Source organism: Spinacia oleracea, chromosome 4, assembly GCF_020520425.1.
Source record: "Spinacia oleracea cultivar Varoflay chromosome 4, BTI_SOV_V1, whole genome shotgun sequence".
NCBI classification, from domain to species: domain Eukaryota; kingdom Viridiplantae; phylum Streptophyta; class Magnoliopsida; order Caryophyllales; family Amaranthaceae; genus Spinacia; species Spinacia oleracea.
In genome coordinates, this window is record NC_079490.1 from 167997648 (window position 1) to 168011677 (window position 14030).

The 14030-nt window shown below is 35.6% G+C and overlaps 1 protein-coding gene across 1 annotated transcript; it reads left to right on the forward strand.

Annotated features, from left to right (window-relative positions):
- Positions 1-6549: 6549 nt before the first annotated feature.
- Positions 6550-7134, forward strand: LOC110801891 (uncharacterized). The gene has a single exon (XM_022007298.1). It carries the CDS (start codon positions 6550-6552, stop codon positions 7132-7134), a length of 585 nt encoding a protein of 194 aa, XP_021862990.1.
- The last annotated feature ends 6896 nt before the right edge of the window (positions 7135-14030 follow it).

A 14030-nucleotide genomic window follows, 5' to 3' on the forward strand; every position in this document is an offset into this window, starting at 1 on the left:
GCCACTACTCGTGTCCATCGTCCCCATCAGTACCTAAAACAGAAAATAAAACGGTGAGCCGAAGACTCAGTAATGAACTATTCTAGCAGCGTAAATTTATTTTAATTCATTTTATTTAATAACATTGGGAGAATAGAATAGGTAAAACATTTAATAAAACATCATATTTAATTCATTCATAAACTTTGCAATTTAACATGCTAGTTGTCCGCAAGTACGAACCGTGAAGGAATTCTCCACTGGGCCTGGGCCCATAAGAGCCTGGGCTCATCGTCGTAACATGGGGCTTGGGCCCTGAGCCTGAGATCATTTACCATGGGAGTCTGGGCTCGTAATCCATGGGTGGACAGGTGTCCGTGGTGCATGCATGACCGATATATAAGAAGATAGTATTTTATATACTGCCAGACAAACCAGGTCTTTCACTTTCATTTATCATGTTTTATGTAATTTTACTAAGCCTTGGCTCTTGTATCTCAGTTGAAATAACATAACTCTTTGAGATCATAAAACATCATTTAGATCCTGGGATCAATAAAAATATCAATTCTTTTTTAGCATTGGATAAACATCATTTTATGAGAAAACTCAATCAAATCATATTATAGGAAACAATTCAATCGAATCATATTTCATCCCACAATCCATAAAACACATCAAAATATTTAATTCATAAATTCAATCATAACGTCATAATTTCATAAATCATATTTATAAGGGGATTGCGGGAACTAGCAATAGCCGTTACCTCACTTCCACAAATTGCTAAGCTTTTCCTTAGTTCGTTCTTCCTGAGCTCCGAGTCCAATTTCTTTCAAAATATTAAATAATTGAATTAGTTATTGAAATGATAAATAATTTAACTCAATATTTCGAAATATTATAAATAACAAATTTTTTAATAATAATGTTGAAAATATATAATTTCATAATTTTAATGAAAATATTATTAAACACAATTTTAGTGAAAAATATATGTTTTCTCCTAAATCAATTCACACGAAATTTTATTTAAATTGTCCTTGATAAATCAATCTAGTAACTCATTTCAATGAAATCGATAATAAAACCTGAAAAATAATAAACAATTTTATTAGTAAATATGCATTTTATATAAATTATTAAATCATAAGTATTGTTAAATTAGAATCTGAAAATTATAAATCAGGCTTAACTCACCCAAAAAGCCCAAATTGTAAAATGGCCCAATCTGAAATTGGATTTGAGGAAGGATAAAAATCAAGTTTCAAATGAAACTGATTCCTCTTTTTTTTCGAATGAGGGCACGAACAGGGGAGCACGAAGGGTGGAAGAGAGGAAGGGAGCGTGGAGGTTGGACTGGGCTTCGCCGGGGATTTCGACGGCGATGGTGACGGTGGTTGAACGGCGGCGGAGCAGTTAAGGGGAGGTGGTGAGCGACGCGAAGAAGGGGAAGAAACAGGGGAGATTTGTGTGGTGGTTTGCGGCGAGTCTGGGAGGAGTAGGGGGGTGGCTTGCTGGGTTATTTTGGGGCGGAGGTTACTTGGCAAGGTGACGAAAATGGCTGGAGGTGGTGGTGGTTGTGGGAGGTGGTGCGACGAGAGAAAGAGAGAACGAGGCAGGGGAGGGCGAGAAGAGAGGAGGGAGCAGGGGAAGGGAGCTACGGTGGGGGTGGTGGTGTTCGGTGGTTCTGGGTGGTCGGGAGATGCGGGGTGGTTGAGTGGTGGTGAGAATGGTGGTGGTCAGTGGTGGATGCGGTGGTGGCAGACGGTGGTTGATGGTGGTTGGTTGGATTGAATCACAGAAAATCAAGGAGTGAGATTGAAATTGAAATTGAAATTGTATTTGGTTTGTTGTTGAAATTCCATCTTAATTTCTGAATTTGTATATGAGAAGTGTGATGAACAAGGAGGTGTGCTTGGGGTCCAAGTATCTGAATGTAGACTGAATTGTGGGAAGGAAGGAAGTCTTGACTTCCTGGTTTATACGTGGAGAGCAAGGGAAGAAAGCAAAAATGGAATTTTTTGTTCTTGAGGGATATTTTAATAATTTCACATTATTAGGCAAAATTCAGAAATTGTTTGTAATTTTCAGAAACTTATAAAAATAGAAATGTTTAACTAAATAAATTCTTATAAAAATATCGTTAACGATAAATAAATAAATTTTTGTTTATAAATTTATCGTTTAAAATAAATCGTAAAAACGATTAAAATAACGAAATTCGATTATTCGAAATTTATTTTAAACGAAATCAAGTTAATAAATATTTTTTAATTTTAATAAAGGCAAATTTGCAAAAAAGGAATTTCCGGCGTTGACTCCTTAACCTTTTATATTTATTTTTGTCAAAACACACCTTAACCTTAAATTAATTTGTGAGAGGCAAAAAAAAAGGAATTTCCGGCGTTGACTCCAAAACTCCGGTGGTTGACCTCACGTGATAGTCACGTGCTCTACCATTTCCCTACTTGCACCCTTTTCCCTCCAAAAATTGAGGTCCTTTATAAATCAGAAAAAAGAAAACCTAAAAAAAATCTCGACATTCTCTTCATCTTCCCTGCAACGCATTCAATGAACCCTCATCAATGAAGCGTCATCATTGAAACCGAGAAATTTAGCCAATTAACAGAGTATGTTATCATCAATGCTTCTAGTACTTAAGTTCATCAATTTTTACTGTTTTTGGCCCAAAATTCTGAATTTTTTCTCCCCTTTTTTTGGCGTTTTTGCTTCTTCTGCTTGGTTGTACTTCCATGGCTAAAAAAGGAAAGGGGAAGGCGTCAGCTTCAAGAAAAAGGAAGAGGAAGGAGACAAGAATAGACAACTACTTGAATTACAGAGTAATTCACAAACAAAGGTACATTACCATTTTTAAACGTTGATTTTACTGTTAAATTTAGGGCTTAGTTTAGTAATTAATTGTGATTAGTGAAAGGCATGTGTTTTTGGTAATGACTGTTAATATTAGAACTAGGTTCCTTAAAATTCGATTATTAAACTGATTAGGGTTTAATGTTGATGTGCTAATTGAAAGATGCTTATTGTGGTTGTCTGTATGGGCTTAATCTGATTGAATAATTACGAATTGATTTGTAAAGGTTGAAAATTTTGGGTTTAATCTGGTTGCTTAATTAGTAAATTTTGGCTTTGATGAATTGTTGGCATTTGTGTTGTTGATTTTTTGTTGTTGGCATATTTGTGATTATAAGAAGGAAATTGAATTTTGTGTTTCGTTGGATGTGCATCAGGTTTAACGGTAGGATTAACGTAGAACAAAGTTGGTTTAAATTGATGGAGGGTGTTACAATTAGGTTGTTTCACGGGGGTAAGTTTGTATCTAGGAATAATAAAACTACGTATGAGAGGGGTGATAATCCTAAGGCTGGTATGTCATTGCATACAAATGTGGAGGAGATATGTTACTTTGAGTTTGTAGATTGGATTAGGAAATTGGGATACGAAGTAGGCCAGATATGGTTTAGGAGGCGAGGGTGTAGTTTACATGGGAATGGAAGGAAAGAGATTAAGAGTGATGTTGAGATTCCCGAGTTTTTGAGTGCACCCGAAAAGGATGGGTCGTACCAATTGTATGTGGTGCATGTTGAAAAGGAGTATGATGATCGTAGTCGTTTTCCCGCACATGTGAAGTGGTATAGTGATAGTGGAACTGAATCAAGTGGGGGAGGAAGCAACTCTTTGAGTGGTGACACAGCAAGGGGGGGCCCACAGTTGCATCTAGTCAGCAGTACAGTCAGCAGCTCTAGTCAAAACCCTAATTCTAGTCAACACTCTACACATTCTCAAAGCTTAAACAAATTGCCTCCATCCACAAATCAGTCCACAGGACTCCCACCTTCCATTTTGTCCAGAGAAAACCCACCCCCTTCCACTATCCAAACTCCATCCACAACACTCCTTCATTCCACACCCAAATTTCCCCCACTGCCAGTTACTACAGTGAGACAAAAAATTCCCACAGTCTCCCTTTTTAAGAAAACAGTTGCTGAAAAGGAGGCATTATTGAAACAAAAATTACCTGCTGTGACTGAGGATAGAGCTGTGAGTGAGAGTCAGAAGTCAACTGGATCAGGTGAGCATAGATCTAGGTTAGTTGGGGTTAAGGGAACATTTGCAGGAGCTGAGGAGAGAGCTATTGAGGGTCAGGAAACAGCAGAAACAGGTGAGCAAATATTAAATTCAGCTAGGGGTGAGGATGAGGAGGTAGTTGTGAAGGAGGGTAGAGTTGTGTCTGAGTTGGATAATGACAGTGATGTATTGCTGAGTGAGGGTGACTATGAAGATGACAGTGATGATGATTTTTCCACAAGTTTGTAGAACAAGATATAACAGAGAGTGTTGCAAGGACTATAGGAGGAGTACAAGAAGGAGAAGGGGAACAGGAAGAAGATGAAGATGAGGTTGGGTTTGACATTGGTGATGATGTAGAGCTTAATGATAGTGATAATGAAGTTGTTACCATAATAGGGTCAGATGATGAAGGAACAAATTATCCTTGTTTCAATCCAAATGTAGATTTAAAAGTGCCATTTGAGTTGTTTAAGGGATTGAAGTTTCCATCAAACACTGTTTTGAGGAAGGCAATTAGGTACAATGCTATAGACAAAGGGTATAATTACTACTACTTGCATAACAATAGGAGTAGAGTTTCTGTGTATTGTGCAAATAGGTGTGGCTGTCGAGTGAGGGGAGGTAGGAGTGTGAAGTGTGTTTGCAAACAGAAGAGAAAGTGCAGATTTAAGATTCATGCAAGAAAATTGAAAGGAGAGGACAGTTGGCAAATAAAGAGTATAAGGTCAGAACATATATGTGGGTGGCAGTTTAACAACCCTAAGGTTACCTCAAAGTACCTAGCTGAGAGATACTTAGAGGATTGGAGGGATGAACCAAACACAAAAGTGAAAGCATTTATTAGGAGAGCAAGGAGGGAGGTGAAGTCAGAAATAGGGTATTACAAGGCATATTACAGCAAGTCTTTAGCTTTGAAAATGATATTTGGGGATGCTAGCTTAGAGTACAAAAGGGTATGGGACTATGCAGCAGCTATTAGGAAGTATAACCCGGGAAGCACAACTGCAGTGAAGGTACAAGGCATAGAAAACCCACCTCCATTGTTTCAGAGATTATATGTGTGTTTGCAAACTTGCAAAGAGGGTTTTTTGGCTGGGTGCAGGCCAATAATAGGTGTTGATGGGGCACATTTGAGGGGACCATACACTGGTATATTGTTGACTGCAGTAGGGAAGGATGGGAACAATAACATCTTCCCTGTAGCATGGGCAGGGGTGGAGACTGAAAATGCTGAAACTTGGTGCTGGTTTTTGGAGCTACTGAGGGAAGACATCATTTATGTGGCTGACTCTGTGACTTGGGTTCATGAGAAGGAAGAACTCACCTACATGTCTGACAGACAGAAGGTACAATCCATTTAACTCACCTACATATGTTGTTTTATGCTGTTGTGTAGTTAGTTTGACCATATTTAACTTGTTCGTGTCCGATTTCAAACCCGAGTCTTAAATATTTCAAACTTGACCATGTTTGACCATATTTAACTTGTTCGTGTCCGATTTCAAACCCGAGTCTTAAATATTGAAAGTTGACCATGTTTGACCATATTTAACTTGTTCGTGTCCGATTTCAAAACCAAGTCTTAAATATTTAAAGTTGATCATGTTTGACCATATTAACTTGATCGTGTCCGATTTCAAACCCGAGTCTTAAATATTTCAAACGTGACCATGTTTAACCATATTTAACTTGTTCGTGTCCGATTTCAAACCCGAGTCTTAAATATTTCAAAGTTGACCATGTTTGACCATATTTAACTTGTTCGTGTCCGATTTCAAACCCGAGTCTTAAATATTTCAAACTTGACCAACTTTAAACTTTCCATTTAATTCAAAATGAAACAAAACTTCTGATCTCCATATCCCCCTTTTTCAATGCATTCATGGTCTCTTGGTGTTGCAGGGTTTGCTTGATGCTTTCAGAACAGTCATGCCAAATGCAGATACCATATACTGTTGTAGGCATATCTGGACTAACTTCAAAAGCAAGTTTCCTGGTGTAATATACAAAGAACATTTCTGGAAGGCAGCTAGATCATCCACTAAGGTATACACATACATATTCTTTCTCTCTGCTTGCTTTCTCTGATTCTGCATAATGTGGTAGGTCTACATCAGGCTTAAACTAACTCCATACATATGTTGTTTCCAGCACCATTTCAACACTCACATGGAAGCTATAAAGGAATTGAATGTTGAAGCATTTAAGTACTTGGATGAGATCAACATAGCTCACTGGTCTAGACATGGGTTCAACACTGCTTCCAACTCAGGAATGCTCCTAAACAACTGTTGTGAGAGCTTTAATAATGTGTTGAGGGAGGCAAGGGCAAAACCAATCCTACAGCTAATGGAATGGGTTAGGAGGTATGTCATGGAAAGATTCACCTCAAAAAGGAAAGGATTGAAGAACTACAAGGGAGTTATTATGCCTTCTGTTGTTAAGATGGTGCAGAAGGGTCTTCAATAAGTGCATAACATGAGAATAAGACAAGCTGACTTACTTGAGTTTGAGGTGGACCATGACCAGGACACATTTGTTGTCAACTTGGAAACTAAAGTGTGTGGATGCTACAAATGGAGTCTAATGGGAATACCTTGCTGCCATGCATTGGCCTGTATCCAAACAAAGAGGCTAAACTACGAAGACTTCATCCACCATGCCTATCATATTCAAACCTATGCTAAGTCTTATGACCCACCATTCAAAGGTATGCTTGGTCAGAACCAGTGGGATCAAATACCCTACCCAGGTCCATTGCCTCCTCCTTACAGAAAAATGCCTGGGAGGCCAAGCAAGCACAAGAGGAAAAAGGGAGCTGGAGAGAATGAAGACAAGCAGCATGTCAAGAGAGCAAAGAGACAGAATAAGTGCAGCAGATGTGGTGGCCTTGGACACTACAAACCAAAGTGTCCTATGCCTGCACCACCTACTGAAACAGTGGCTACTTCAACCTCTGCAGCAGTTCAAAATGTAGATGGTCAGGTTGCAACTCAGGAACCCATGGTGGTTCAATCTTCCCCAAATGCTCCTGCAGTTAACCCAAGTCAGCAGCAAGATTAGGGTGTTAGTTTGTTAGCAAGTCAGCAGCAAGATTAAGGAGTTAGTTTGTTGTCTGCAGCAAGTCAGCAAGTTTAGTGTAGTGAATGCAGTGGCTGCTTTTATTTTGGGTGGTAGTTTAGTGTAACATTGCTTTTATTTTGCCGATGAAACCCGAGTCAACTTTGGTACTTGTAAGTCAACATTTGTGATTTGACAACTTAGATTTCTTTTGGCTGCAACTTTGGTATTTGACAACTTGCAAAAACTCTATTTTCTTGACATCTTATATAAGTCAACTTTGGTATTTGTATGTCAACATTATCCATTTTGACAACTTTGATTTCTTTTGGAAAATTACTCTACGATATCTTATTACGAGCATGTTTTGGTAACGAAATAAATTCCCTTAAATACGAATAATATATTTTATTCGAGCACTACCAAAATTATAACGAGGCAAACTTTCCGAAAAATACGAGTCCGATTCATTTTGGAAATTAAAACGAGGAAAAATTTCCATTCCATTCATAACCAAATTGGTTTGATTACAACCAAGCCATTAAACTACGAAGGTATTACAACGAAGAATGTAACCCAACCTAGCTTCTTAATTGCCTAACATACCGATTAAGTTCATCCTACCATCTACCCGAATAGCTTGATTGTAGTGAAACTAAAAAAGACAGACACAATTGCACACACACAAATCATCCCCATTAGCTTATTCTGACTCAAGCCATCCTTCTCAGACCCCCAAGCATCCATCAACATGCCATTGTTCTTCTTCAATCTGTCAACCTCTTCGATTAGTCTAAGCTTCTCTTGATCAATGCAAGCTAATATGTTCCTCATAATGGCAAGATCAGTGGAAAACCTATGTTTTTCTGCTACAAGCACATTGGTAACATCCCTTTTCCAATCAACAACACCTTCATCAAGCCAATCGAATTTTTCGCACCCCCTTTGCCTAGTTTCAAGATTATAGAATTTACAAGCAATGAACTTTCTTCTCGGGTTTTCATGGGTCCAAGCAGTCCTCTTGGCAACACGAAACCCACATTCACATTTCACTTCATTCATTCGACCCATAGTTACTGCAATTAAAGCAAAAAAAAAACCTGATTGAATTACAGATTTGGGGAAAAAAAACCCTAATTTTTCGACAAGGAAATTCCACAAACTTAAAGCAAATTCTTACCTAATACTTCGCAAGGAGAATCGAATTATGTTGGAGATGATTGAAGTCACTCGCTATTCAATAAAATTTGCAGAGGGGAATCCCAATTTTTTGGATCATTGAGTCTGGGAGGAAGAAGAACAGAGAGGAAGTTTTTTTTTTTTGTTTTTTTTTCTAATTTATAAAGGACCTCAATTTTTGGAGGGAAAAGGGTGCAAGTAGTAAAGTGGTAGAGCATGTGACCATCACGTGAGGTCAACCACCAGAATTTTGGAGTCAATGCCGGAGATTCCTTTTTTTTTGTCACTCACAAATTAATTTAAGGTTTAGGTGTGTTTTGACAAAAATAAATATAAAAGGTGTCTTGTCGCAAATTTTGGACTATAGAAGACCCTTTTTGGTAAATTTGCCTTTAATAAATCAAGTTTAAAATTTCGGGGTATTACATATATACTCCATCCGTTCCAGAATACTCGCAACGGTTTGACTTTTTGCACTATTCACATAATTCACTTTGACCCTATTTAATTTATAGTATACGAAAATAAGTGTTAGCATATAATATATTGTTGGATTCATAATATAATATAATATAATATATTTTTTATAATATATAATTTAAGATATTGATGGTCAAAGTTGTGCATTGGCAATCGTGTACACAGTCAAACCGTTGCGAGTATTCCGGGACAGAGGGAGTATGTATCAAAATGTTACATGTAAGATCTTGTTATATTGGTCTCAGTATGTATTTTCAGAATATCAATTTTTTATAATTTTTCCACATACGAAATTGGATATATTAGTAGTTAAATTTTGCATTGTAGTCCGTGCAAATAGTAACGGTAAAGAACTTTCTGAACGAAGGTAGTACTCCCTCCATTCCTTTTTGATGTTCCTATTTGGAGTTTGGGTGGAAAATAAGAAAATGAAATATTGTAATGATTAAGTGTAAGAGTAATGATTGAGTGTACGAGAAAGTGTTGAAGCAAGCTTTACCAAAGAACACTGTGAGTGCCCCACATTGATAAAAGAGAAGAGATATAATCACTTACACCCTCCGTCCTAGATTAGTTGTTACACTTTCATTTTTCGTCCGTCCCAAATTAGTTGTTACACTTCTAAATTAGGAATGACCCCAAAATTATTATATTGTCTCTCTCTACCCACTAAATTTTTGTTTGTCCCCACACCCTCTCTTATTCAATTAAAAAAAACAATCCACTAACTTTTATCACATGTACTTTTTCAATAAAATTACAATTGATAACCAAACAACCACTTATCACCTAAAACTTTGTACAAAGGTAAATGTAACAACTAATCTGAGACGGAGGGAGTAATAAGGCCAAGGGGCTACTCCCCTTATTGCCATATGGTTTTAAGGTGGAAGCTCTTACGGTCTTATTAAGTGGACTCTCGACCCAGAACCATATCTAACAGAAAGTACTCCCTCCGTATTTATTTAAGAGATACACTTGGCCGGGCACGGGTTTTAAGAAAAGGAATTGAATGAAATAAAGTAATAAAACAAGTGGGGTTGAGTAGATATTTTAATAAGAAAAATATGTGGGGACCATGTCATTTTAGGGAGTAAGGGGTGGGAGTGGGGTGTAGATATATTATTTAATTAGATGGTGGATTTGATAAGTTACTAAAAATGGCAAGTGTATCTCTTAAATAAATACAGCCGGAAAAAGCAAGTGTATCTCTTAAATAAATAAAGAGGGAGTAATAAAGAAACGAATGAGAGAAAACACGCTCGTACAAATATTTGTTTAATTTTACGGAGTATTGTCCCTTAATACTCGACCTGTTTTGACCGGACACGCTTGCCAATGCACAACTTTGACCACCAATTTTTTTAACTACATATTATAAAAACTTATAAAAATATTAATATTTTAAAAATATATATTAAAATGAAGTCAACAATATATTATATACTAACATTTGTTTTCATATACTATAAATAAAAATATGGTCAAAATAAATTATGTAAATAGTATAAAAAGTCAAACCGGGTCGAGTATTAAGGGACGGAGGGAATATTACGGAATAACGCGGAAGTATTACCGAAATAATTCCGTATAATCGATTGTTTTTCTTAAAAGTCAGGAGGCTAATAAAAACACTTTGACTCTTGAAAAAACAAAAGTTTGTTAGTACATGGAAGACAGCTTGTAAAACGTCAAATATTGCAAATGAGGATGATAATTACGCAATGTAAAACAAAATGGAGTAAATTAAAAAAATTAAAAAAAAAATGGATATAGGCTGGGTTCAGGAAATCACAATAATTAACGTCAGATAATCGTCATCTTTATGAAGCAGAAAAGATAGTACGAGCTGATCAGTACCTTTGACTGCTTGAAATGATAGATTGATATGAAAAATACATAAATTACATGCAGTATACAGAAAAAAAGAAATACAGTTGAGTATCAGTAATTATTAGTACTCCGTATTTATTTAATTAATACTCCTTCCGTCCCGGAATACTCGACCCGGTTTGACCGGCACAGAGTTTAATACAGTGGAGTATCAATAATTATTAGTACTCCTTATTTATTTAATTAATACTCCCTCCGTCCCGGAATACTCGACCCGGTTTGACCGGCACAGAGTTTAAGGGACTTGAATTGACTTATTTAATTTAATAGGTAGTAGTTGATAGTAGGGTATTATTTTAATGTAGTTAGTGGGAGGTGGGTTAAGAGGTGGGGTTGGGGGAGAGTAGGGGTTGAATTTTTAATTATTTTTTGTATGGAGTAGATGGTAGGTGGGTTAATAGGGGTGGAGTGAGAAATAATATAATATTGTTAGAATATTTCCATTTTTAAAAACAGATCAAGTATTAAGGGACGACCCGATAAGGAAAACAGGTCAAGTATTCCGGGACGGAGGGAGTACTTTGATTGATTATCTTGCTTGCATCTTGCATGGCGTAATGCTCACGGTCTACCGCAAGATATTCTCTTGTACGTACGTCTCTCATCGTAGCAATTTACCTCCTTTTACAACTTGGGTCAAACGTACTATCTTCTATTTTGACTTAATTTCAATACAATTCAATATAGGTTTAGATCAATGAATCGTGTTACTATGAGTAATCGTCGTACTTGGTAATTAGAATCGTGTCACTAGACTCACTACGTACGAGTAATCGAGTTCAGTTCTAAATACAAAAAAATATCGAATTTACAACTTTTGGATATGTAGATAAATAATACATTCGAATTTATACGACCAGTTATAATAATCAATTTTGGCGGAACCAAACCAATTAACCGATCAAATACTATGAAGTACCCATTTTTTTATCTCGGCAATTTAGTTCGTTTATGTTAGGAACACAATTGTCAAAAATTTATGATATATTACAACGTGTTTTAATTAGAAGCATACGGAGTATAATGGAAAGGAGTTCAATCAGTTTTGATAAGGAGTTACATTAACTTTTTACGAGGTACTAATTAAATAACATTGGTGGATCATTTGGAATCTATTGCAAATCTGCAAGAAACAAATTTATCATAATACAGCAGTAATTCGTCTTTATATAACGATTGTTAAAAACTACTCCATTGTAACAAATGTATCATAATATAATAGTAATTCAATTTTATGTAACGACTGTTAAAAACTACTCCATTGTATCTAACACTTCGCTACGTAACAAGCGTCAATACTCCGTATTATTTTATCCTTTTTAAAGACCACGTTACTCGAGCTGACTTTGGTGGGTACAAAATATTTATTTGGGAAAATAAATATGAGCAACAAAAACCAAATGGAGGAACAACTTAATTAATTATGGGTCTAGCTATATGAAGGAAGTCCCTAACAAGACAACACAAGAGTGTAACTTATGATAAGCTAATTAAAGAAACACAATTCCATTCCTCCAACAACAAACAAACTAAAGAGAATGTCGGTCCATTTACCCACTAAAACACACAAACACCGGCTATATTGACAATCTATGAAATTGGGAGAACAAAGTTTGCATGTTGTAGCATTTTTTTACTCAAAATAAAAGGGAACATGCTTTGGACTGCAATTTTTTTTACTTAAACTTGGGTTCCCTTTTGTGTTTTTTACTGTGTCATGCAAAAAGTTAAGAACTTTGAAGAAAAATGATGGTGAAAAAAAGTAAGGTATGATTATAACTTTACGAAATTATTTGTGTTAAGAAAGTGCAAATACGTGTAACTTATACTCTGATGATCTGATTTCTTGCTTGTTTGTTTTTAAAGCTAAGTGTTGTTGCTTGCATAACAAACAACTATAACATCAGTTTGATCTATAGCTAAACAGTGTTCAAAAGTGCCATAAATTCATTTATTTGATCGATTTACATTTATATAATTGGTTATAATTTATACATAAGGGTGAAATTGGTAAAATTCTAGGTAAGTACTAAAATTAGTTTTTTTTTTTTTTTTTTATTCCAATGAGCCACAAGGGCAATATAAATTACAAATGGGGGTGGGGGGATTTGAACCTGAGACCTATTGTACACAGGCCCTCAATCTTAACCACTAGGCCAAGGCATCATTGGTAAGTACTAAAATTAGTAATATGGATGAAGTACTATGACTTTTCCGAGGTTTTTTTTTTTAAAAAAAAAATATTTAGGTGACCGCAGATCCGGAGTCTATCTATCTATGCTTATTTGGAAGGGTTATGTGTAAACCGCAGAGGAACACATACATTGTTCCGCAAAAGAAGAATAAAATGATTAACATATATGATATGTGCATGTAACGATATTTTTTAATACTCGTAATTGTTATTATAAGTGTTGTATGGGGTATTGGAATTTTTAAGATATTTTTCTTTTTTTTTAAAAAGGTTCCAAAAAGTCATGATAACATATGTGAAAGAGTCTATTTAAGTATTCAACTATGATATGAGGTAAATAATTTAATAAGTCAACTTTAGGAACTTTTTTTAATTTCATTTTTATAGATAAAAAATTAAAAATAAAGTACATTAGGAGGTCCTCCTATTTATTTCAAAAACATCGTATATATTTTGATATAATAAACTCCGTATTTCACTGATGACGGTGGGAATTTAACTTGTGTTTTCCTAGTTCATAATTTTCACAATTTCTTTTTTTAGTGATTAAACACCGATAATGAAGATATTATGTGTTCAAGATTAGAGAAATTATATCTTACCAAAATCCGTACATGTTACCATGGATGTGGTGGGAAAAAAAATGTAATGATGTCATAATTTTGCAACCCCTTACCCCACTGGTGACTACAACAGTTCTGATACATGCACACAGTGCTGTTGTAGTACCAGAACCAGACTTAGACCTTGGAAAAGAACAAAATATCAATTGCCAGACCAAGTTCTTCATTCTTACAAGTACTTTTATTTGTCTCACTTTCATCTCCTAATTTTCCTTTTCTTCTTCTTCTTCTTCTGTTGTTGTAGAAGTGCAATTAATAGTAATTTTCATTGAAACATCTCAATGTTCAAGGGAATTACACTCGTACTGTACATTCGGTTATTTTTATTTTATTTTTTTTTTTAAAAAAAAATTAAAATCTCAAAGAGAATTCGTATATCGATTAAATAGGAAAATAAGTTGGAACTTTATGAACATTTTAAACACTGAATAATAAGGTAATGAACCTTCCCTGAAAAAGGGTGTTACATATCGATGATTTGAGGCTTTCTATTAAGTTTCTTTATATCGTACAAAGTATTTTGATTTTCT